We start from the raw sequence: 23,964 nt of genomic DNA, 5'->3' as shown, positions 1-23,964 counted from the left end.
TCCGGTGAGAGAAAAGTTCCCGTGACGAGGTGGCCGAGTGGTTAAGGCGATGGACTGCTAATCCATTGTGCTCTGCACGCGTGGGTTCGAATCCCATCCTCGTCGGGGAATAAAATTTTTCCCTCACACAAATTTTTTTTTTCTAACATTTCCAAGGGAACCTCTCCCTTCCTCCTCTCCTTTCGGCCCTTATTGGGAGAAGGAAAAGCGGAGGCGGCCGACAGCATCCTGAGGGATTCAGGGTTCCAAGGCAGGATAGAGTGTGCCACAGATTCTGGGGGTCACAACCAGGAGGGAGTGTCATGAGGGATCTAAGGGTCACCCAGGATAGTGTCCCACAGAATTTAGGGGTCACAGCCAGCACAGAGTGTCACGAGGGACTGAAGGGTCTCACCCCATATCCAGGTTCCTGTGGTGCCTCTCCATGGGGTATCCTGACTTACCTCCTTCCTCAGAGCACTCCAGCTGTGCCACCAGGGACAAATCACTTCTAGATCTCCACCTCCTCTGGGATCCCAACAAAACATCCTATTAGGGTTGGCTGGGTCCTTTGTGAAAGCTCTGAGTAAGAATTAGAGGGATGGAAGATCTCTCCTATGAGGAAAGGCTGAGAGAGCTGGGATTGTTCAGCCTGGAAAGGAGGAGACTGCAGGGAACCCTCTGAGCCCCTTCCAGTGCCTAAAGGGGCTCTAAGAGATGGACTTGGGACAAGGGGAAATGGCTCTGAACTGGAAAAGAGGAGATCTAGATGGGATATAGGGAAGATAGGGGCTCCTCACCCTCCTCACCTGGGAGGGTGGGGAGCCCCTGGCACAGGTTTGCCCAGAGAAGCTAAGGCTGTCCCTGGATCCCTGGAAGTGTCCAAGGCCAGCTTGGACAGGGCTTGGAGCAAGCTGGGACAGTAGAAAGTGTCCCTGCCCATGGCAGGGGAGTGGGACTGGATGGGCTTTAAGGTCCCAGCCCCTCACTGAAAATGACATCCAGTTCTCCTCAGATAGTTACTGCTTTGTCTTCCATAAAGTTATGGCAATTGAAAAAGCATAAATGAGTGTATTGACAAGATACAGGAAAACTTTTCCTCTCTGCCTAAGCCATCCATGGTTCACTTAAAAAAAAAAAAAATCTGGAATTAGAGGCCTGGAAGTAGAAGTTAGTGAAACTCAGAGGCTCCAGGAGAAGGGACATCTCCCAGCTCTGCTGTGACAGCTCTGAGCCCTCCCTGCACACACTGCCAAAATTTTAACTACACTTAAATCCTTCTGGAAATTAGATCATACTCAACCCTGGGCAGAGTGGCTGGATCACAACAGTGCAGCCTCACAAAAGGCTCCCAAACGCAATGTAAAGCACAAGTGAACAAGAAGCACACTTCCTTACTGTGTGGAAGGTGAGTACTCAGGGGCTGATTGCAGCCAGACCCGCACGGGGACAGGCCAAGGCACAGGGAAGTTTGCCAGGAGGGTTTATTTGTATGGAAAAGTGCTTTAGCACAGTGAGATAGACATTCTCCTGATAAAGAAAGAATTACAGGATTGTCTAGGATCAAGTCCAAAGCTAACCCAGCAATGTCAAAGCATGTCCAAGTAAAGGTGTACTAAGGAAAAACATTCTTCCAGGATCTACATTTTGTATGGAAAACTTTATGCCATCAACCAGGACCCAGTACTTACCTCAGACCCAACCTCAAATGTGAATTTATCACAGGGAATCTCCAAGAACAACATTTTTCCAGCTAACAAAACATCAAACACAGTTTTGACAAATTAAAATAAATAAAATAAAATAATTTTAAAATAAATAAGTAAAATAAAATAAATAGAAATAAATAAATAAAATCTAAAATAAAATCTAAAATAAAAATAAAATGAAAAATAAAAATAATTAAAAAAAATGAAATGAAATTAAATGAAATAAAATAAATAAAAATAAAATAAAATAAAATAAAATGTAGTATCCTTGTGAAAGAAATCCTAAATCTTCATAGTTCAAAGAATCTTGGAAACAGAAGCCCAGGGGTTTCTTGACCAGGAAATTAAAAGTTGCCAGTTGCAGCCATTATTCCAGGAAAAGAGGAAAAAGCAGTGCTGAGCTCCAGTTCCTCATCAGGCCCTTTGGCCCCAATGTCAGTCAGGAAAATCCCTGACAGAGCCTTTTTTTGTTACAGAAATTTCTTACCAAAAAACCTCCAAGCATAACTTGGGACACATTAAAGTCTAATTTAACTGTCATCTCTAAGTCTACCCCCATTCCCCTGCATCCAAGTTCAGTAACAGCTCCAGCCACCCTTTTTGATACACCAAAGGTGCCCAAGTTCCATTTATTTCCATGAAAGGTGTATTCCAATGCATCAAAAATTTGGATAACGCTGACTTTTAGCATCACCTCCCTAAATACCTGGAATTAAATTAGAATCACGAAACCACTGTCAGGATGTGGAAGAGCAAAGCTCAAACCTGAGTGAATTATTATGGAAATATTCAACATCAGCTGGATGATCCAGCAGAGAAAGACACCACTTGGCTCCTGTGGGCTACTGGAGGCAAGCAATGGTTTATTGTGATTTGGTAGTTATGTCTCGACCCTGGTGACATCATCAAGTGATTTTAGGAGGAAGGTACTAATTCCTGTGGGCTGGCCAACCTGAGATTTCCAAAATTAACATAAAAACCCTCCCAGAAGCCAAGAATCAACTGTGTAAACACTAATGAAAATAAGAACTATGGTGATATCAATCATTCATATAAAATTATTTTAAAAGAAGTCTTCTAAAATTATTTTAAAAGAAGTCTTCTGCTTCATAAAACTGCTTTTGTTTTTCTTGAAATCTGACTGTCACACTGAAGTGATATTAAAAAATATCTCCAGGACAAAATCTGGTAAACAGTACCTCCAAAACCAGGCCCAATACCTGCACCCAGAACTACTAACTTAAGTAATTATTTGAATGAATGTTGGTGATTTCAAAGGCAAGTGGATGTTGCTGACAAACAGCAGGCACAAAACAGATCACAGTGTCCTGGTTTTACCTCACAGTGTTCTCAGGAGTAATCTTGTCATTTTGAAATCAATCTGACAACAAAATACAATAAAAACAGGGTGTTTTATGACTTGACATCCAGCAGCTCTCACTGTAAGACACAGCAACACAGCAGGCTGGAAGAAAAATCAGTTTGACTTTTAGTGCATACACTTTGTTATCCATGTGGATAATTGACCCAGAATCCATTGAGGTGAAGGCGAAGCTGCCTGTGCCAAGCAGAGTTCAGTCCTTGCTGCCCCCAGGTGCCAGTTCACTGAAGGGCAACATAAAACTCCTGTTTTAGCCTCGCTTCCCTGCTCATCCTTCACAGCACCTGTGGGAAGCGGGATAATTCTCCAGCCCCACCGATCCCTCCCAGCCCAGCTCAAGGCAGCTTTGTTCACCTCAACCACCATGCAAAGTCAGTCTTTGGTCTCTGTATGCTGCTGTCCTGGCCAGCAGGGCCTGCAGGTGCTGGGTGTCCTGGTCACTCCTGCCAGTCCTCCATGGCCCACTCGGGCATGCTGGAGCAGTACTCAAAGTCGGCGCCCTTGTAGCGCAGGGCGTGCAGGAACATCACCAGCTCCTTGGGAGAGGGGTCCCGCCTGCTCGTCCTGCACTCCACACACAAAGGGTCCTTCTCTTCCCAACCCTTCTCCCCCGCCTGCCCATCCTGATTCCCACACAAACTGAGCTCTTTGTCTTTATCAAGCGTTTCCAGGTTGGTATCAGAGTTCAGTGGACAAGCTGCTATGTCATTCCTCTCTGGATCCTTCTCATCCTCAGCAGGGCAGGAACTCCCATTTACAGGATCAGACTTTGTGCAGTCACCTGAATTCCCACAGTCTTTACTTTCACCAGCAGAGTTCAAGTCGTCCTCCCCAATACCCAAGACCTCCAGGCTCTGTTTGGAGCGATGCTCCTCCACCAGCGCCTTCAGCAGCTCCTCGTCCGTCTTGCCGATCCTCCCGCCCTTGCCCCGGTGCGGTCCCCAGGCCTCCATGTTGTAGATGGGGTCGTTGAGGATGGGGTGTCCCAGGAACTGCAGGTGCACACGAATCTGGTGCGTGCGGCCCGTGCGCGGCAGGCACCTCACCACGCTGCTGCTGCCATTGTAGCTGAGCCGCTGGAAGAGCGTCTGGCACGGCTTCCCCTTGGCATCCACGCGGCACACGCCCACCTTGTAGGAAACCACCAGGATGGGCTCCTCACAGACCACCTCGTGCTCCGGGAACTCCCCCACCACCCGGCAGACGTACTCCTTCTCCAGCTGCCAGGAGACACAAGAGGAAGGCTCAGGAAACACAGGGGGGAAACACAACCAAGCTCCAGCCTTGCTTCTCCTCCTCCTTCTCCCCTTAATAAAATACATCCCGAGGTGGCATTTTATTACAACAGGAAAGGGAAAAAAAAATCAATCAGCTACTTAAAAGCCAAATTTCCCCATACATTTTCCTCAGCTAGTTGGGATATCAAGAGCAGAAAGGCCTGGCCTATTTGCCTTGTTTTAAATTCAGGAGCCATCTCTCCAGAGCCTTTTGCTTACAGCCCTGAAGCCAATCCTGGAAAAAGTTCTGTTTGGATCAAGAGATTCTGGAAAAATGGGAATTTTAAAATTAAGAAAGTGGTGGATAGTTGACATATGTCCACTCACAAATAAATTTCATCTCTAACTGGTCTGCATGACCCCACTAAGTTTGCACAATCCCTTAAGAAAGATGATCCACGTCAACCCAATATTACTGAAATAATTTAAATTTTTAAGAGATAACTTCCAACCTAAAATTACCAAAATCAATTAAAGTTTTAGGAGACCCTTTACAATTAAATATTACCAATTCAAAATAAATTTGTAGGTGATCCCTTTTAGTCCAGTATTACTAAATGAAATTAAATTACCACATCGAACCAAATTTTTAGGAGATACCTTTCAATCCAATATCAAAAGCAGTTAAATTTTTAGGGTTTTCATTCTAATATTATCACGCTAGGATTACCAAAATCAATTAAATTTTTTAGGAGCTCCCTTCCAATCCAGTATTACCAAACTCAATTTTTACTCTCTCTTTGGCCTATTGTGGTGCTCTGTAAGAAGCACCACATAAGAACACCAACACAACTACGAGTTGTCTGGAGAACTTGAACTCACCTAGAGAGCAAACCCGGCTGACTGTGGAGCACAGCAGCGGCTCGCAGCCCTCACCTGCCTCTGCCGGACCTGCTCGTCGATGCGCTTGGACACGGCGGCGGTCTTGGCGAACATGAGCACGCCCGAGGTCATGCGGTCCAGGCGGTGCAGGGTGTGCAGCTCCCGCAGGCCGTGCTCCTTGCCCAGGATGAAGATGACCGTGTTGTGCCGGAACCTGCCGCAGGGGTGCACGGGCAGCGACGAGGGCTTGTCCACCACCACCACCTCCTCGTCCTCCGCCAGGATGCGGATGGGCTGGGCGGTGACCGGCGGCTCGTGCCGGTGAACCGTGTTCCTGAGGAAGTCGTTGTTCTGGAATGGGTATGGACAGTCAGCCTGAATCCGGCTCGTGGGACCACCCACCCGGCCACACACAACAGGGACTTGACATCGTGGGAGAAGAATTAAAGCCCTTCTCTCCCAGGATCCCGGATTTAGGATAACAAGTGTGTGTGTCACCATGCAAACCCGACCACCTGCCCATCGCGCATTCCCATTCCTAAGGGCAGAGGAAGCCGTGAGGCACGTGTGGGGCTGTAGGAACCACACATTCCCGAATCCAGGGGGGCAGGGATTCCCCGGGAGCCCCGATTTCCCCTTCAACCCCTCCACAGGGTTCACAGAATCGTAAAATATGTCGAACTGAAAAGAACCCATCAGGACTATCGAGTCCAACTCCCGGCCCTGCGTTATCTGACCACACCGCTCACGGGGTGATGTTCACCGCTTGGGGCAGGCCGGGCTCTGTCCCCAGCCCACGATCCCCGCCGGGAGCGCCCACCCCGGGCCCGCCCACCTTGAGCACGATGTCCAGGTCACGCACGGGCTCCTCGTTGAGGCGCAGGCGGCCGGCGCGGGCGGCGGCACGGTAATAGGAGAGGGGCTGCGCTCGGAACTCGGTGCCGAAGACGTGCAGGAGGCTGCGGCCCACCCAGCGCCCCTTGCAGTAGGTGCGGAAGTCGAAGTAGTAGGGGCGCACCTTGCGCAGGCCGCCCTCGAAGTAGTACGAGGTCTCGGCGAAGTGCTCGGCGCCGAAGCTCACGCCGGGGTTCAGCTTCCGCGGCGGCGGCACGTACCGCTCGCCGCCCGCCAGCCGCCGCTTCTTGGGGGCCGGCGCCGCCGCCTCCTCCTTGCCGGCGGGGCCCGGCTCCTCATCCCGGGCTCGGCCGGTGCCGGGTCCCCGCTCGGCCATGTCGCCGCGGGGCGGCGGCGGCTGGACCCCGATCCTCGCCGCGCGCACCCACGCCGGCCACACCGCGCGCCGCACGCCGTGACGCATGGCGCTGCGCCGGGCGGCGCGGGCCAATCAGCGCGGGCCGGTCCCGCCAGGCCACGCCCCCGGCGCCCCCGTCCAGTTCCCGCCCCTCCCCACAGCGCGTCGTGAGGCGGAGGCGATGGAGGAGCGAGAGCACCTTTATTTATTTATTTATTTATATTATTACTTCCCAGCAGTTTCCCCCCTCAGAACTGCTCCACAAATGACCCTCGAGCGTCACGGCAGCCAGCCTGCCCCTTGTGAGCCTCCTCAGTCACGGCCTGCGGGAGGGATGCATGAGGGAAAAGCCGAAACATGAGCATTATTTTAAAACCCCAATCAGAAAAGCCAAGAAACGCGCATTTTTCGTAACCCCAAAGAGGGTCAAGTCCAGAAATGAAAATTTTTCAAAACTCCAAACAGAAAAAAACGAGCATTTTTCATACCCTCAAAATCCAGTGTTGCTGCCCATCATTAAATTAGCTGGTGCAGGCAGGAAGAGAACATGCTCCCATATTTTAAAAACTGACAAGTCAGGGTACATTGCTGCTCCAAGACACTAATTGCGACTTATTTTCGCCAAGCATTAGGCAGAGTAGTCGATATTAAAGTGGTTTTAGTGAAGCTTTGGGTATTCTTGTCTGCTATCAGAATTCTCTGTGATCTGATGTTATCTAGAGTTTATCAGAGAGGAAAGCTGGAGTTGTCTGGATCTGCTCCCTGGAAGCTGCTACGGCCTCCAAGAGCCTCCCCTGGTCCTGTCCCTGTTCTCCATCCCTCCAGAACGAGTTCCTCTGAAGCAGAACTTCCCTTTATCCATTGATGAAATTTCCATCAAAAAGCAAAACCATACTGACCATCTACAGGCCTAAGTCCCTCTCATGAGATTTCTGAGATGCCTTTAGAGATATCCATCCATGTGTCAGAGGTCATCCCTGAGGCAAAGGAAAACCAACAGTTACTACTCCCTCAGTTCTGTGCCAGCATCGCATGGAATTTAAACACACACACAAGCTCCAGAAAAACAGGAAATAAAACTCTGCAAGCTCTATCAAAGAGAAAATACCCCCTGCTTTGCCAAGCTGTTCTCTCCTTTTTTCCACAAACAACATCCACCAGGGATCCAGGAGTCGGTCAGCAAAGCCAAGGAGAGCAAGCTCAGAGAGAGAGAGGAAGGAGTGTTCCTCAGGGAAGAGCAGGTTTTACCGAGGCCACTGCTTCTCCTTGTCTGTGAGAGGGACGTAGATGACGCCCATGAGCTGGGTCTCCACGATGTGCCCCTCGCTGGTCTTGTCGTACTGCATTAGCACCTGGTTCGCCCCCTCGGGCCCCACGGGCACGATCAGCCGCCCGCCCGGCTTCAGCTCCTTCAGCAGCTGCAGCACCGAGACATCCCGGTCAGCAGGGGCAAAAAACCCCACACATTTCCTCTAGGGATACCCAGCATGGCCTGTCTTACCTCCTTGGGGACGGTGGCTGCGGCCGCTCCCACGTGGATGGCGTCGTAAGGAGCTTCCTCGGGGTACCCCTGTCTGCCATCTCCAACTACAGACAGAAAGCAACCAGGGAACACTTGGGTTGTGTCATAACACCTCAAAGCATCAACACAAACTGGAAGGGCTGTGAGGAGCAGAGCCAAGGGGAAAACCCCGGGGCTGCAGGGAGCTCACCCACGAGCTTCACGCGGCCGGAGCTGAGCAGCGTCGGATCATCCTCTTGGACGTTCCGGATGGATTCGTGCACCAGCTCCTTGATGTGCTCCACACCCACAGCTTTTCCCGTCGGGCCAGTCTGCAAAAAACATCAGTCAAACACCTGATGCCTCCCATATGGAAGAGACAGGGCAGGTTTCAGTGGGAACTGGGGAATCTCCAGGGAGAAGCTCCAGAGCAGAGGTTCTGAAGAGGAGGTGCAAGCCCTGTGCCTCTTCCTTGGTTTTAGGGCTGAGTAGTCCCCGTTATAGCAGCTAATTAAGGGATGTGCTTTCCAGGCTGGGAATAGAGTGCCGTGAGCTCACCATCCTGGCAAAGCACGCGGTGAGGTATCCACTCCCAGATCCCACATCCAGTGCCTTGGCACCTTCCACCAGCTGATCCTTGAGCAGCTCCAGCGCGTGGGCGTGCTGCAGGGACACCCAGGACAAGGAAGAGGGAAACATCCCGGGGTTAGTCTCCTCTTCCAACACCTTTTCTTGTTTTCTGATTTAATCACAGCACACCTGGCCTCGTGCCTGACACTTCCAGAGCAAAACTCAAGTGTCAGACCTGGAAGATCTTTTGCAGGACATCATTTAGGCAGTGGCTCAGAAATTAGATATGAAACAGCAGGAGAAAAGGTCTCATGCAAAAAAAGGGACAGCATGGAATTCCCATCTAAGCATGCTTTTAAAGCAACTGAAAGAGTACAGGGGAAACTCCTCTACAGAAGAAAAATCCCTAAAGAAACAAGCAGGATAATCATGTCCATGGGATGTTTCAGTTTTCTACTTGAAGAAAAATTAAATATAAAAAGAGAAATAAACAATTCCCTCCATTGCTGTTGAAAGTGAGGAGTTTTCACCTTACCATGTGTGGAGCGCTGATCGTAGCCTTGTAGCCTAAAAGGAAACAGGTGACACAAGTCATTTGACAGGGAATAAAATTCCCAATGGGAACAGTTCCTAATTCTCCCCCACCTTCCCCCAAAAATAGGAAAACACTTGTCTCCTTTCACAGAATCACAGGATGATTTGAGTTGGAAGGGACCTTAAAGCTCATCCAGTCCCAGTCCCTGCCATGGGTGGGGACACCTTCCCTTAGACCAGGCTACTCCAAGGCCCATCCAGCCTGGCCTTGGACACTTCCAGGGATAAGGATTCCACATCACAACCATGGAGTACCTGCCAAGGCACCTTGTGCCCTGCTGACAGCAGATGTTTTGCCAGAAGTGACTCACCAATGGATTGAGGAGAATCCATGTATGGGAAATACTTGATGTAGTGACCTCTGTCCGTAGCCAACAGCACATCAAAGACTCGCTGAGACTTAACGATCCCTTTTTCTGGGAAAGAAGGAAAAAAGAGACAGGCGGGACTGAAATTTTGGGCATTCCAGCAAGAAGAAATTTGAAAGGGGAAGTTCACACTTCAGGGAGTTCATGGATCTGGGGGTATTAATGAGGGATCTGAGAGAGAGAGCAAACCAAACGCCGATGGAAGGACATCTTTTCCCATTCCTGCTGGGGCCCAGCCACCAGCCCAGCTCCAGAGGGTGGCCACCTGCAGCCACAACGCCTCTGGCACTGCCAAGTGTAACGGGAGTGAACCGGAATCACGTTTCACGGCGGGAAACGGAGACTCCGGTTCAGGTTTCAGCAGTGAACTCAAGGGCCACGGCCGCAGAGACATCCAACATCCCTTCACACCTTTCTGCGGGAATTCTGGAGAAGTTTATAGCTATTTTTATGTGTGTTCCAGCCCGCTGTCCTGGCACCGGGCACCATTCCAGCCCTCGGACAGAGCCTGGAAGTGCGGGACACTCGGCTGCACCGCCGGGCTCGAACACCGAGCTGCAGCACTCTAAAGGGCGCCACACACTTCCAGAGGCAGGGAAGGAAGGTGTGGAGAGGCGCTCCTGCCCCTCCTGGCATAGCACCTTGTTTCCAGCTATAAATAGAAGGAGTTCAGGCTGGGACAAATGCCGAAATTCAGGAACGTGAACCCCAACCCTTCCGAGTGAGCAGCGTCACACGGCGTGACACTAAATATCCATACACAGCCATTAAATATCCGTGTACTGCCGTTCCAAGGGATGCTGCCTGCACTCACTGTACAGGTTGTTGACCAGCTCCGCGTGCGTTTTCCCGCTGGACGTCCAGGCCATGGTCCTGGCGAAGAGCAGCCCCATGAGTGCCAGCACGGCGCCGCACGGCAGCTGGCTCATCCCACGGACACGGCAGCGGTCTACGGAGAGAGGGGGTGGTTCAGAGCCCCGCCGGAGCTCCCCGTGTGGCGCTGGAGCACATCCCGGCCTCGCTGAACCGCGGCGGGGGCGGCAGCGCCTCGGGGATGTCACACCGCCCTCGCCTGCGCCGCCCGGCGCAACTTCCGCCCTCTGCCAACATGGCAGCGCGGCGGCGTCAGCGGCCCCCACTCTTCGGACCAATGGGCGTCCCCGCTCCGCCGGCGGCGGTGGTGATTGGTCGGATCCGGGCCCGGTGGCGACGGTGATTGGCCGGGTCCGGGTCCGGGGAGGCGCGGGTGGAGCTGCCGCGGTGCCTGGAGCGCGGGCGGTGGGTGCGGGAGTGGGGCGGCCCCTCCGCCTCACGGGCAGCCGCGGGGACATCGCTCCCTGCAGGGCGGCCGGGAGTCCTGGTGGATGGGAATTCCCTGGAATGTCCGCTGGCGTGACTTGGGCAGAGGGAGGGGGGTGGCGGAGGCCTGGGCGGGCGGCTCGGCGCTCACCGTTTGTTCCCCCCGTGGCAGGATCCCAGGATGAGGATGATCGAGAGCGTGGACTCCGTGGTGACCCGGTCCAGCGAGGACCTCTGGGCTGAGATCTGCTCCTGTCTGCCACATCCCGAGCACAAGGACGCCGGCGATGCTTTCACAGACTCCTTCATGGATTCCTACGCCGAGGGCAGCGGATCGGGTGGAGCTTCCCAACCTGCCCTGAAGCCCTGGGCACCCCTGAACGACTCAGAGGTGTATTTAGCATCCCTGGGTGAGTGTCTGCCTGGTGACAGTTCTGTTTTTGTGATGCCGTTGCTGTGGTCCAAAAGTCTTCCAGCTTAAATACACAGAATCTGACTCATTTTCTTCAAGTGCAGCAGTGGAAAGGTGAAGCTCAGTCAGAGCTTCTTCATCTCTGGCACAGAAAGGAACTTTTTATAAAGCAAAAGCTGAAAAAAGTTGTTTTTTACCCTCCACAATAAGTAGGAGGCTGCACACAGCAACAGAACAGGTGGCAGAAGTAGCTTTTTAAGCTTTTATTTCTGCCAGAACTTTCATCGTGCCTTTGTTGCTGTTTCACAGCGCACCAAGTAGTGCAATGAGAGTGATTTATTTTCCAATTTGCATGGAAATTGTGGGAACTCGGTGCCTGTGAGATCTGTGCCGTCCTGTGTGATTTCATGGGAGCTGAGCAGTAAGTGTGAAAGTTATTAAAACCCCAAACAGGCAGAGCTGGCTGATTGCACAAACCTTATTTCCTTCAGAAGCATCACCTGAAAAAACCATCCTGTGCATATATAGGAAAGGAAGCCAGGCAGGCTTGAAATACAGGGAGAAAATTACTTTTAAAATAGAAATTAGTCTTGAACAGTTAATTTAACTTTCTTTTTGATATAGAAGTCCAGACCCTTCTCTTCTCTCCTTCCAGAAAAAAACCCATAACCAAGGTAACAAAATCCCCTGTTCCCCTCACAGAGAGAAGACTGATGAGGATCAAGGGCCTGTCCCAGGAGGTGACCTCCAAGGACATGCTGCGCACGCTGTCCCAGGCCAAGAAGGAATGTTGGGACAGGTTCCTGCAGGAGAAGTTTGAGGCAGAATGTTATGTTGAGGGCCACGATGCTGATGAGAGGTAACAAGCAAATTAGAGGGAAGGGATCACCACTTACCCCTCAAAAACTGCAAAAAGGTTTTGTCAGGACATTACACAGAAATACCCATTGGGGTTGTGCCAGAGGGAACACAGAGCACGTAGGGTTTGAGCTTCCAGTGCTCCCCTCTGATCTTTGCACCCCTCAGCCTGCACGGAAGCACCTGGGACCTACTCAGTGATTTCCCTCCTCACACGTGGGGTAGGGAAGGAATGGAGCAGAGGAGGGAATGTCCAGTATGTCTCAGATGGGGATTTTGGGTTGGTGCCAGTCCTGGCATGAGATTTCCCTTCCCTGCCTCTCTTACAGTGCTTCTGCTCTCTCCCCCACTACCCTCTCACAGGTGATGTCAGAAGTAAGATGGGAGCCCTTTCCCTAAGCAATCTCCCACTCCCAATCACATGGAATGCTCTCCAAATTCCTCATTTCTCAGCTGACATTTTTCATGATTGCTTCTGGATGACAAGAAGATTATTTCTCTCCCTTCAAGAAAATCTACTTAAGCCAGAACTATGAAAAGTAATCCCTGTTTATAAGGAGGTTTCAGATGGTTTCTTTGGTCTCCAAAGAAACTTCAATGCGATTTATATTTAAAACCAAGCTTTTATGGGCTCTTTCTACTGTTTTTAAGTGGTGGGGGTTATCCATGGGGATGTTATCCATGAAAGAATTTCAGTCCCTAGAATTTAACTATGAAGTTCGAGGTCACTCTGAATGGTGCTGAAGTTTTGAGTCTCACCCACCAATGTAATTAAAGAAGCCTTAACTTTTAAGTGCACTGAATTATGATATTAGAGGGTTAGGATTATATTGGTTTTTTAACCTTCCAGTGCTATTAATGCTCACACATTTTGAGATATTCTTCCAGCTTTGTTTTTGTTCCCTACCCTTTCTCCCCCATATTTCCTGATCTTCATCACCAAGAGGCAGTTGGGGTTTTGGTTTGTTTGAACAAGAGGTTTTTTACTTCCAGCCCAGAAAGCTGGAAACTTCTGGAATCACAGATTGGTTTGGGCTGGAAGGGACCTTAAGGCCCATCCAGTGCCACCCACCTACCCTGGGCAGGGACACCTTCCACTATCCCAGGCTGCTCCAAACCCCATCCAGCCTGGCTTTGAACATTTCCAGGGATGGGGCAGCCACAGCTTCTCCGGGCACCCTGTGCCAGGCCCTCAGCACCCTCACAGGGAAGGAATTCTTCCCATATCCCATCTAACCCTGCCCTCTGTCTGATGGAGTTGGAGTCTTTGGCTACAGAGGCAGAGCAGAACTTCAGGTGTGTAAAGGCTGAAAGGTTTCCTCTGCAGGTCCTTTACACTGAGAGAAATCAGAGCATAAAACCTGTTCTAACCACACTTCCAAAGGCCCGCCTGCAGGGAATGGCTTTGGAGAGTGACAGATTCTGCTCGTCCCTGTGGCACCAGGATCCATCCACGCCAGGCCTCACCTGTGGGAACGGGAATACCTGCAGAGGGGCAGGAAATGCCTGTGGAGGCTTTTCCCGTCGCTTCTCCTGTGCGTTGCTGTGAGGCTCTGTCCCTCCCTGGTCTCATGGTGTCCCTTTGCTGTCCCCAGCACGCTGGAGCACCTGAAGCGCTGGCTGCAGCCTGACAAGGTGGCCATCAGCTCCGAGGAGGTGCAGTGCCTCATCCCGCCCGAGCCGCAGCCGGAGAAGCCGGAGGGCGAGGAGGAGCCTCCGGCTGCCGAGCAGTGAGAGCCCCTGGCCCTGCCCGGGCTGCCTCTTGTCCCAGCCCCCAGGAAGATGTGCCCAGCCATAGGAATAGCAGGAAGGGGGGCACAGAGCAAATAGTCAGTAATTGAAGAAGTAATTTTTAAAAGAAAGAACCTGCAACGCACCCAATCCCAGCTCTGGAGCTCCGCAGGCAGTGGCTGGCACTGGTAGGGACAAGAGGGAACACCTGTACCAAAACCTCACGTGCATCTTCTCCAGCCTGCTGCCACCTCATCATTCCAGCCTGGATGTGGATTGTTTGGAATCCATCAGGAGACACATTCAACAACAACAACAAAAGCAGTTGTGGAGAAGCATCAGAAAACATCACGGTCTAGAATAGAGCAGAGAAACCACTGAGTCACTTTGGTCCTGTCTTTTACCTTTTCATTACTCAGCTGGGCATTTTTTTCCTCTCCTGCCAAATCCATTTTGGTTGTTTCTCCAGATCTTCACTGTTTCAGTCTGACTTGGCCCCAGGCTGTGCCAGAAAGAAGATGGATATTTCCCACCTCTGTGAATTTGGGACCCTGAAGGAAGATCTCACTGCAGTCAATAAATTGATGGTGTCATTGACATTGTAGCTATTTCACATTCCTCTCTGTAATGTACCCCCTAATATCCCATTTTATTGCCCAAAATCTCTATTACAGACTGTAGGGGGAGTATTTTTCCTCTTGTTGGTCGTTTTGTACCTGTTCAGCCTCTCCAGAAAAAGATCAGATGAGATTCTGTATTGGGAAACCAAGAGGGGTAGCTAGGGAGGCTACAAACAACTTGTTTTCATCACAGACATGCATAGAATTCTCTGACTTGAAATATATTTAGTATTTAATTGTTTTTTTCACCCTGCTTAACTCTTCAGAGGGTTATTTCCTTTTACTAATCCGAGGATCTGTGATATTGTGCTGATTTTTCGCTGATCTGTGTGTTCTGCCTCGGCACCAACACTGGGGGTCGGTAGAGGGAAGCAGCACAGTCTGTCAGAGCTTCTTAGGGGAAATTGTGGTTCTAGGAGTTAATCCTCACCGGATTCATGCCGTGTTCATTTATGTACCTGTTTGAAAATACTTTTTTAGGAGTAAATTTTTGCTGGAGCCTCCCAGTTTCCTGTCTCTGTACCCAAAAAGAAGCGCTGCTCTCTTAGTCACCGTGTCACAACTCAGAGGTTGTTCCCACCATCAGCTTTCCTGGTGTAACTCCCACCCCAGCTCACCTCTCAAAAATGTCAGGCTCAGAATTCTCCATTAAAACAATCCCTTGTTTTTTAAACCTTGAGGAATGGGGTGAATCATCTGAGTGCCAGTGATGCACAAGCCTCGTGTCTTGCTGGTTTGCTCATTAAATGTCCCCTTTAATTTATGCTTTAACTGTCCTCTGTTAAGTCTGTGTCCTTGTGCAGATCTCTCTCACCTGATGTGACAAAGCTGTGACAAAGATGCAGAACTCTGAGCTGTTCCCAGAAATAGTTTGTGCAGAGAGAGAAAGCAGTAATTTCTTTGTCCCCAGCCTATTTCCCAGTCAATAAAATTCTTATGGGTAGCAAGCACAGTGAGGATGCTTTATATTATCTTATCTGTTCTTAAACATATTTGAAGAAGAAATGTACCCAAAAGAACTGTGCTGAAATTGTTCCATATCCATATCACCAGGCATTTCCTTTGGAGAAGGGACCTGAGAGAACAGCTCGTATCATTTCACTCGTAAAAATAATAACCATTCCAAGATTCTCTGACCTGCTCTATGGAAACATGTGGGGCAAAAGAAAATCCAACTGATAATTGTAAAGGTTGAGCAATAATTTCCTTAAATGGATCCTTTATGTAGAGTTAACTTTTTTCCCCTCCCATATATAATAAATATATTACATAAATATAATTATATATAATTAAATTATAACTGAGAGTATAGACTTGGGGTGAGTCTGTACTTAAATCACCAAAAAAAACCCTTTAAAACTTTTTTACAAAATCACTGAACCTGTAAATAGGAGTGTGATGTGTCCAAGCAATGTTGTTGCACTTGGTGATGGCACACATGATTCGAGTAGCAAGAGCTTTACCTCCCAGTATTTGGGTTTATTTTGGGAAAAACAGACTGCTGAGCTCCTCTGCACCAAACCAACTCTTGCTGGTAAAAGCAGCAGCCTCACTAGGGGTGGGTTTTGCTTCTACATCAACACCAATCTTCCTATGTGTGGAAATAACTCCCACAGAGGGAGAATTGTTGAGGCTGGAAAAACCCTCTGGGATCATCGAATCCAAGCCCAGAACAGCTGAGCCCACCCATGTCCCCAAGTGCCACAGCCACATGGCTTTAAAATCCCCCCAGGGCTGGGCACTCTACCCTTGCCCTGGGCAGCCTGTTTTTAACAATTGAGCCCAGAGGGGACATCAGTGACATCTCAGGGACACAGAAGGGGCCCATCCTCAGAGGCACAGGCAGATCTGCAGCTCTGGTGCCTGGTGGCATCAGGTCCAGACCATGAAGCACAGGCAGACACAGGGAATGACTTTCAGGCAGGATAAATGAGTAAATCACAAAGGAAGTAGCAGCCCCTTGCCCCTTTGTACCTTTTAAAGGCATTATTTTACCTTTTTCTCTGCATGAAGCAGCATTTCTGCACCCCTGGAAGCCAGTGGAGAGCCCATGTGGTGATGCAGCCCCAGCCTGGCAGGGGTTTGCTTTCAAAATGGGGCAGAATAAAGTATCTAACACGATTCACCTGCTGCCTTCTCAGAGCAAGGGGAGGGCAGGGCTGACAGAGCACTCTGGGCAGCAAGGATAGCCTTCCACCCATCCAAATGGGAAAAAAATGTGGTTCTCCACAAGCTTGAGCCAAAGGAATCAACCCCACAGAAGCATGAGGTGGCAACATCCTGTGGTGCTGCTGAGAATCACAGAATTCTAGCATGGTTTGGGGTTTGAAGGGACCTCAAAGCTCATCCAGTTCTACCCTGTGCTGTGTGTAGGGACAGTTTCCATTATCCCAGGCTGCTCCAAGCCCTGTCCAACCTGGCCTTGGACACTGTGCCAGGGATGGGGCAGCCACAGCTTCTCTGGGCACCCTCTGCCAGGGCCTCAGCACCCTCACAGGGAAGGATTTTTTTCCTGCTAACCACCCAAACCTTCCTTCCTTCAGCTTATGGCCATTAAATATTCTATCCTCCTTTGGAACTGACAGGGTCTCAGGGATTTTTGGTTATTTCTAAAAACCACCCCAGTGACATGGAAAAGAATAAAAATCACAGAAAACTGATTCCTGTCCATCATCTCTACAGGTTGGGAGGGACACCAGGATGCCACAGGAGGGGCCTCCAGCACCTCCGGCTTGACCATCAGGGTGGGCTGCAGCTTTCAAACCCATCCTCGTATCCCTGAGCCAGGACCTGGGGCAGGGCAATACGAGCTCTGGGAATAAGAGTGATTTATTCTGCAGGCTCTGGAAGCAGCAAAGAGGATGTCAAAGAAGGCTTTTCCAGGATGAGCCTGTGCAGAGGGAAGGGCTCCCAGTGCTGCAGCCAGGTCACCCTGGCCGTGGCGCATCCGGGTGTGGATGGAGCCTGTGCCTGCCTTGGGCTGGACTCAGCATCCTGCAGTCAGCTCCAAAGCCCAGCTCTCCTCTCAAACCAGCCTCTGGCTCTCCTAATCTGATTGTTCTGCTCTTTAAAATTAACAGCAGCTCTCGTCAGGCACTGATATGGAGACAAAGATGATTTTTCTTCCTGCTGATTATTCGGCAGGGGTGAGCAGTCTCCTCTTGATCGGCTCAGCCAGCTTTAATAACCAGCCCAGCTCCATCAGATTGGGATGAATTAATCACCCTCTTGCACCAAAACTTCCAATTTTCTGTGACTGCTCTGCAAATTTCCATTCCTCTTATCCCCCCAAAATTCCTGTGGGTGATCATTATGTATCATTTTCCCTTATTAAAGTAAGGCTGACCCTGGTACCCTTTCTCATCTGGGGCAATTCACAATGGCTGGACCGCCCTCACGCCATCCTACACTTGCCCCCCCAGCTGGGGCACCAGCACCCCGGGGCTGGGTGCCCATCACCCTACGGCTGGGCCACCCTCACCCCACTCTGCCCTCACCCCACTCTGCCCTCACCCCACTCTGTCCTCACCCCCTCTTCCCTCGCCCCCGGGCCGGGACCCCCCGACGGGGCGGGCGCTGCTGACGCCGGGAGCTCCGCGGGGTCCCCGCGCTCGCCCGCCCCGTCCTCTCCGCGCCTTCCCCTCCTTCCCTGCCGGGAGAATGTGCCCGGATCCGACCCCGAGGGCGAGGGAGGGGCTCCCCGCAGCCCCCCGGTGCTCCCCGCCGGGCCGGGGGGCGGGATGCGGCTCCACCTGCGGTGGGATGTGCGCGTCCCCCCGGGTACCTGGAACACCCAGCGCCGGGGGTGGGAACGTCCTGTTCCTCCGGGACTGAAAGGCTCAGGCAGCGGGGAAAAAAAAAAAAAAAAAAAAAAAAAAAAAAAAAAAAAAAAAAAAAGACAAAGCAAGACAACAAAAGCCCCACACCACAAAAGCCCGCCTGAGATCGGCTGTGCCGGAGTCTCCCGGCGAACACCCCGCGAAGGGAACGCTCCTCCTCATCCTCACGGGAACATCGGCGGGCAGTGGGCGGCTCCCGGCCCCGAGCACTCCGGACCTTTCGGCAGGTAAGAGCTCCGGACTGGGACAGGGGGTCCCGCAGCCACACCCTGGACCCCCCAAACCCCGGCCGGAGCCGCGCGGTGCAGCATTTATCGGGGAGAGAGCAGGAGCCTGGCGATGCACACACAGAAGGGCTGGTTTGACTCTCGTGGGTACATGAAGCAGAATTAAAGAATTTAATTGAGCTTCAGAATTTTCATTCTGTAAGTTAATGAGCATTTGGCTCCTCAGCTGCAAGTTTCCTGATGGATTTTGTGCTCCTGCCCCAGGCAGGGCATGGGGACCTGGAGCTGTGGTATCACAGCGTGCGCCTTGTGAGTGCAGCTGGGATGTAGAAAACCTCAATATCCCTTGGTTAATTACAAGGGTTTCTTAATTAATGCTGATTTGACTCTCCACTGGGGGGAAAAGGCTGTCCAGATCCTGGCAAGGGGGATCAAACAATAATTTTTGAGAGTGTGGGACTTGAAAGGAGGGTCCTGGAGGGGAACTCTTAATTTCCATACACTTTGTGCTGGAATACATTTCACCTCATTCCCACTGAGTGGTTTGTAGAGGTGCTTAGGGAGCGAGGCTCTCCCTCCTTCCCTCCCTCCCATCACAGCTGCCACAGGGAAAGACAGGAGAAGCCAAAGCTCCATGGGTGATGAAGATATAACCAAGGGGATAAAGGAACCCAGTGGGATGGGTTGGGGTGGGGTGAGCTGGCTGGGAGAGACACAGGAGTGCAGGGGATGGAAAGGATGCTCCTTTCCCTGCCCAGCCAGGTGGCATGGGGATGGTGGGTCAGGGTGGGAAACTGAGAAAAATAAAAAGCAAGAAATGCAGGCAAGAAATTTTTTTTTTTCTGCCTTAAGTCAGCTCAGCTCCCAAGTGGAAACTCTCCATGAGGTTTCTCGAGCTGATTTCTGGGTCCTGCTGCCCCAAGCTGGCAGCTCCCCACAGATCTGTGCTGGCTGCTTCACTATTTCACAGCCAGCTTCCCAACTCTCCTCCATACCGGAGCTCCTCTGTGTCTGTCACAGAGCATCTTCACTCTTAAGCAAGTCATTTAAACCAGCCAGTAGTGCCTCAGCACAGGCTGTGCAAAAGGCCATGCCCACTTGGGACATGTCCTTCTGCCCAGAAGTTCAGCCAAAATGTATTTGTGTCCCCTCCAGAGCTCACAGGCTCATCTGTGTTTGACTTTGAGTTGTGGAGAAGCTGCATCAGCCACAGGGGCCCCCATGGCTCAGCTGCCCAATGACTCCTGGCACAACGACTCAGTCCTGATCTTCACGGGCCTGGACCTGCTCCTGGAGCTGAAGCCACTCTTCATCCCGCTCTACACCACGCTGGTGGTGGTGGCGTGCATCGGGAACCTCTTCCTCATCCTCCTCATCGCCCTCACCAAGAAGCTGCACTGCACCACCAACTTCCTGATCGGGAACCTGGCCGTGGCCGACTTCATCATGTGCCTGGCCTGCGTCCCCCTCACCGTGTCCTACGCCTTCGAGGAGCGGGGCTGGCTCTTCGGCATGTTCATGTGCCACTTTGTCACCCTGCTGCAGGCCGCCACCGTCTTCGTGTCAGTGCTGTCCCTCACGGCCATCGCCATCGACCGCTACGTGGTGGTGGCGTACCCCATCCGCAGGCGGATCGGCCGCAGGGCCTGCGCCAGCCTCGTGGCCTGCATTTGGCTGCTCTCCATCGCGGCCTCCGTGCCCACCTCGCTGCACACCCACTACCTGGACCTCAATGCCATCGGCCACGACATGATCATCTGCGAGGAGTTCTGGAAGCACGAGGAGAGGGAGCGGCTGCTGTACTCGTGCCTGATGCTGCTGCTCTCCTACATGCTCCCGCTGCTGGCCGTGTCCATCTCCTTCTGTGCCATCACCTACCACCTGCGCAAGAGGAACGTGCCAGGCGCCGCCTATCACTGCCGGGACAAGTGGACCAGGACCAAGCACAAGACCTTCCGGGTGCTCACCATCTCCGTGGTCTGCTTTGCTGTCTGCTGGCTGCCCCTGCAGGTGGTCAACTTCATCCGGGACATCGACGAGGAGTTCACCATTCTGGACAAGAGGTACGTCAACGTCATCCAGGTCTCGTGCCACCTGATCGCCATGAGCTCCGCCTGCTACAACCCCTTCATCTACGCCTCCCTCCACGACAAGTTCTGGTCCCACCTCAGCAGCTACTTCTACCGCAAGAAGCAGAGCTCCAGGAGCACGTCCTGCAAGGCTTCCCGCTTCAACACCTGCTCCACCCTGGCTGATGCTCCAGCCGGGGCCTCGGACAAGATAGCTTTGCAGTCCAGGTTACCTTAGCCAGAGGACCTTGAGGGATAGGGTTTGCACATCCCCACATCCCAAACCATGGCTAGGCCATATCCTTATATCCCAAATCCTGGCTGGGTGTAGTAGGTGTCCAGTGCTACATTTGGAGCACAGAGACTTCCCCCCATGGTTTATGCAGGAGGTGGGTCAGTGTCTGAGCAAGGCAAACACCCATTGTGTAAAAAACTCTTTGGAGAGAGAACATCTTCATTTTAGTAGGATATAGATTGTTCCTAAGCAACAGGCAGCACTTTGTGCCATGGGAAGAGATCAACTTGCACAGGGAGCCATGAAATTGCTGTGCATTTATCCTTTAAAATTGTGGCTTACTGGTGAGGAGACAATGTAGGACAATGTGCATTCTGCAGGTGCAGATGGGGACACGTGGCTGCTGACAGCAGATGGCTGTTTGGAATGAGTGTGATTTTCATAACCTGCTTGGCCTGCTGCAGGAGCTGCCCCCGTAACCAGACAGGGCATCCCAGTTTCTCCAGCCAAAGGTGCAGATGCAGCAGGGCACATCCATGAAGTCATCACTGCTTTTCATGGCCAAGTAGGACTCAAAAGATCTCATGTGATGAGTTTGCTGGGAATGGTGTCCTAAATTCTGCTCCCAGGGAAGTTTAGTTTGGTGTTTGTCCATGTTCAGGGCCCTGCAGTGGAGGTCGGAATCCCAGTGCCAGGCTGTTCTGCCCCAGAAGCTGCCAGATGAAGGGTGGGTTTGCTTGTCAGTGCTCCTCAGTGTCTGAAGTGCCTCTCTGGCCTCTCAGGCTCCTCTGTGCAAGCAGCACATGCAGAAGGCAGCATCTCCTTACACCCAATTCCCATCTAGGTTTTAACCTCTTGATTTCCCAGGAGAAACCCTTGGGAACAGCCCACAGGCACCAGCACTCCCACAGGTACCACAGCTCAGGGCCACGGCAGCTCCCAGCTGCCCTGCTCTGTGGGGCCGAGCCGTGACCTCCCACTGCTCCTCGTGCCCAAGGACAGGACTTCAAAGCCCCCAGCAACATATCCTCAGCCCTGCACAGGACCTGTCCATGGCACTGGCCAGCATCCCTGCTTCTGCCAGCAGCTGGGGAGCATCCAGTGCAGACACAGCTGGCTGGACCCCAACAGGATCCCTAACCCACTCCCCTCACACCCACCCACCAGCTCATTCACCTTCCCGCTGAGGCCCTCGTGGTGGCCCTAGAAGGGCTCATGATCTTCTGTGGGGTGACCAGCAGAGACAGAGACCCATCCAAGGTAGTGCCAGGGACTCTGTCGTGCTCCCTCAGAGCAGCTCCCTCCTCAGCTTCCTGCAGCTCCCCTGGGCCTGGGCTGCTCATCCCAGAGGAGCCAAGCAAGGCAGAAGGTCCCTGTTTGTCCTTCCTGTAATAAAGGCTTCAAGAGCTTGGGCTGTGTTTGTGTGTTGATGTGAATCCCACAAAACCCAGAAACCCTTGACTGCAGCTCAGCCACATCCCAGGAACATGCCAGCTTGGATGTGCTCTGTCCCAGTCCTGGGCAGTGGCAGATCCTTGGGGTTAAACCTGGGATTAGTGCTGGACCAGGTTGCTCCAAGCCCCATACAGACTGGCCTTGGACACTTCCAGGGATGGAGCAGCCATAGCTTCTCTGGGCAACCTGTAACAGGGCCTCACCATCCTTGGAGCCAAGGATTTCTTCCCAGTATCCCATTTAACCCTGCCCTCTGTCTGAGTGAAGCCATTTCCCCTTGTCCTGTCACTGCTGGTGTTGATTCCTTCTCTCTCCATTTCATCCCATTGCAATCTCTATTACTTCACTCTGAATTAAAAGCCCCAAGTTTCCCTAAATTACTCTTCTTAGCCTTTTTTTCCTTTCAACTCCACCACCCACTCATTCCCATCACTGTATTTATCTGCAGGACCATTTAAAATCCATACATCCATACATCCATCCCGGAGAACTGATCCACAAAGAGAATGAGGCTTCCTCTTCCATGTTTGCAGACTAGACTAGAATTTGCAGTTATTGAGCACTAGGAAAGAAAACCCCCAGCCTGAGGTCCCCCTGTTTAGATGTTTTGCTGATTACCCAAATTACATGCAGGAAAAGGGAAAACACTATTTTGGGAGAGTGAGCTAAAAGCTGAGTGACTTCTGAGAATAAATACAGAAATCCTGGAGCTGTAGTCTGTGATTCACAGAAACTGGGTATATAAAGGAGAACACGGTTGGTTTTCTTAATGAAAGTAAATTAATCAGATAGATGAGAGAGAAAAACATGTTTGAAGGCTGATTCTGCAGAGCTTTCCTCAGGAAGCTGCTCGAAGCTTTTCTCCCAGGAGCCAGGGGGTATAAAGGGAATATTTTCATTAAATCATCCTCAATTATTGAGAGCTTTGCACAATATTCTCCCTGAGGCTGCTTCTTCCTCACAAACTCTCTTTTTGGTTGAAATATGGTTGATAACAGTTGGACTCTAGGATCTTAAAGATCTTTTCCAACCTAAAAAATTCCATTCTGTTACCCTCTTCTCTACCAGGATTTGATGCCTGTAGCTCTCCTATCTGCCAGGACACAGCCCAGGAAGGGAAATATTGTTCAGCCTGTTCAGGTGTTTACAGCTTTAAGGGGCAGATAATATAATTGGGGCAGATAATATAATTTATTCCAGTGATGTTCTCTCAAAAGCACTCAAGAGTGATTATTCAAAGAGCTTACCTACAAGCAAGGTATTATTCCCATTATTTGGTCCCCATCCAGGTTTCTCCCATGGCTGCAGATGATGAGGCCCTTTGGCCTGCACTGCAGAATGAATTGAAATGAGGATCAGCTCCAAATGCACACAAAAGATCAACACTGTTTTCATGTGTACTCCTAGAAATTTCCTCCTCTGTCTCCAAATCAGGCATAGCAAACAAAATTAGCCTGGTAATTTTCCATTGACTTTTAGTCCCCCTCTTGCTGTGTTTGTTCTGTCTGGATGTCACCAGTGATGACAAAAATCCAGAAGAGAGAAGCTCTTCCACTGAGCCAGGATCATTGGGCAAATTTTATTTATGGATCTGGAAAAAGCTTAGAAATTGCTGGTTCATTTACTATTATTATTATTATTATTATTATTATTATTATTATTATTATTATTATTATTATTATTATTATTATTGTTGTTGTTGTTGTTGTTGTTATTGTTATTGTTATTATTGTTATTATTGTTATTATTATTGTTGTTATTATTGT

At 50.9% G+C, this 23,964-nt stretch overlaps 4 protein-coding genes and 1 non-coding gene across 6 annotated transcripts; 3 read left to right on the top strand and 2 right to left on the bottom strand.

Annotated features, from left to right (window-relative positions):
• Positions 1–23: 23 nt before the first annotated feature.
• TRNAS-GCU (transfer RNA serine (anticodon GCU)) lies at positions 24–105 on the top strand. Its single transcript has one exon. It is a non-coding gene; the product is annotated as a tRNA-Ser (tRNA).
• Positions 106–2,531: 2,426 nt separating this feature from the next.
• RPUSD2 (RNA pseudouridine synthase domain containing 2) lies at positions 2,532–6,486 on the bottom strand. The gene is made up of 3 exons (XM_066552019.1): positions 6,004–6,486; positions 5,223–5,519; positions 2,532–4,289 (listed from the first exon to the last, which is right to left on the bottom strand). Exons 1-3 carry the CDS (start codon positions 6,484–6,486, stop codon positions 3,507–3,509), a joined length of 1,563 nt encoding a protein of 520 aa, XP_066408116.1. The 3' UTR covers positions 2,532–3,506.
• Positions 6,487–6,604: 118 nt separating this feature from the next.
• On the bottom strand, positions 6,605–10,593 carry LOC136557445 (protein-L-isoaspartate(D-aspartate) O-methyltransferase-like). Its single transcript, XM_066551284.1, has 8 exons — positions 10,268–10,593; positions 9,397–9,501; positions 9,027–9,058; positions 8,480–8,584; positions 8,133–8,253; positions 7,922–8,007; positions 7,669–7,838; positions 6,605–7,397 (listed from the first exon to the last, which is right to left on the bottom strand). The coding sequence occupies exons 1-8, from the start codon at positions 10,380–10,382 to the stop codon at positions 7,385–7,387; spliced, it is 747 nt and encodes a 248-aa protein (XP_066407381.1). The 5' UTR covers positions 10,383–10,593; the 3' UTR covers positions 6,605–7,384.
• Positions 10,594–10,654: 61 nt separating this feature from the next.
• On the top strand, positions 10,655–15,325 carry CCDC32 (coiled-coil domain containing 32). 2 transcript variants are annotated; one of them, XM_066551286.1, is made up of 4 exons: positions 10,655–10,731; positions 10,925–11,162; positions 11,867–12,023; positions 13,618–15,325. In XM_066551286.1, the coding sequence occupies exons 2-4, from the start codon at positions 10,934–10,936 to the stop codon at positions 13,754–13,756; spliced, it is 525 nt and encodes a 174-aa protein (XP_066407383.1). In that variant the 5' UTR covers positions 10,655–10,731; positions 10,925–10,933; the 3' UTR covers positions 13,757–15,325. The 2 variants fall into 2 exon arrangements, with proteins under 2 accessions (XP_066407383.1, XP_066407382.1); XM_066551285.1 differs by lacking the exon at positions 10,655–10,731 and adding an exon at positions 10,735–10,835.
• Positions 15,326–18,248: 2,923 nt separating this feature from the next.
• LOC136557707 (prolactin-releasing peptide receptor-like) lies at positions 18,249–23,879 on the top strand. Its single transcript, XM_066551817.1, has 2 exons — positions 18,249–18,439; positions 19,595–23,879. Exon 2 carries the CDS (start codon positions 19,661–19,663, stop codon positions 20,744–20,746), a length of 1,086 nt encoding a protein of 361 aa, XP_066407914.1. The 5' UTR covers positions 18,249–18,439; positions 19,595–19,660; the 3' UTR covers positions 20,747–23,879.
• Positions 23,880–23,964: the final 85 nt, after the last annotated feature.

The sequence above is a fragment of the Molothrus aeneus genome, chromosome 6, assembly GCF_037042795.1.
Source record: "Molothrus aeneus isolate 106 chromosome 6, BPBGC_Maene_1.0, whole genome shotgun sequence".
Lineage (NCBI taxonomy): Eukaryota > Metazoa > Chordata > Aves > Passeriformes > Icteridae > Molothrus > Molothrus aeneus.
Note: the sequence above shows the minus strand (reverse complement) of the source record. Positions and strands in the feature narration are given on the sequence as shown.

Bases quoted from the DNA above. Each gene is read 5' to 3' on its own strand.
- RPUSD2 (XM_066552019.1), bottom strand. From the start codon at position 6,486: ATGCGTCACGGCGTGCGGCGCGCGGTGTGGCCGGCGTGGGTGCGCGCG. The intron at 5,520-6,003 runs GTGGGCGGGCCC...TACCCATTCCAG, and splicing joins ACCTGGACATCGTGCTCAAG to AACAACGACTTCCTCAGGAA. The intron at 4,290-5,222 runs GTGAGGGCTGCG...GTCTCCTGGCAG, and splicing joins AGCAGGTCCGGCAGAGGCAG to CTGGAGAAGGAGTACGTCTG.
- LOC136557445 (XM_066551284.1), bottom strand. From the start codon at position 10,382: ATGAGCCAGCTGCCGTGCGGCGCCGTGCTGGCACTCATGGGGCTGCTC. The intron at 9,059-9,396 runs GTGAGTCACTTC...GTTTCCTTTTAG, and splicing joins GGATTCTCCTCAATCCATTG to GCTACAAGGCTACGATCAGC. The intron at 7,839-7,921 runs GTAAGACAGGCC...TCGGTGCTGCAG, and splicing joins CAGCCACCGTCCCCAAGGAG to CTGCTGAAGGAGCTGAAGCC.
- CCDC32 (XM_066551285.1), top strand. The intron at 11,163-11,866 runs GTGAGTGTCTGC...TTCCCCTCACAG, and splicing joins GGTGTATTTAGCATCCCTGG to AGAGAAGACTGATGAGGATC. The intron at 12,024-13,617 runs GTAACAAGCAAA...TGCTGTCCCCAG, and splicing joins GGCCACGATGCTGATGAGAG to CACGCTGGAGCACCTGAAGC.
- LOC136557707 (XM_066551817.1), top strand. From the start codon at position 19,661: ATGGCTCAGCTGCCCAATGACTCCTGGCACAACGACTCAGTCCTGATC.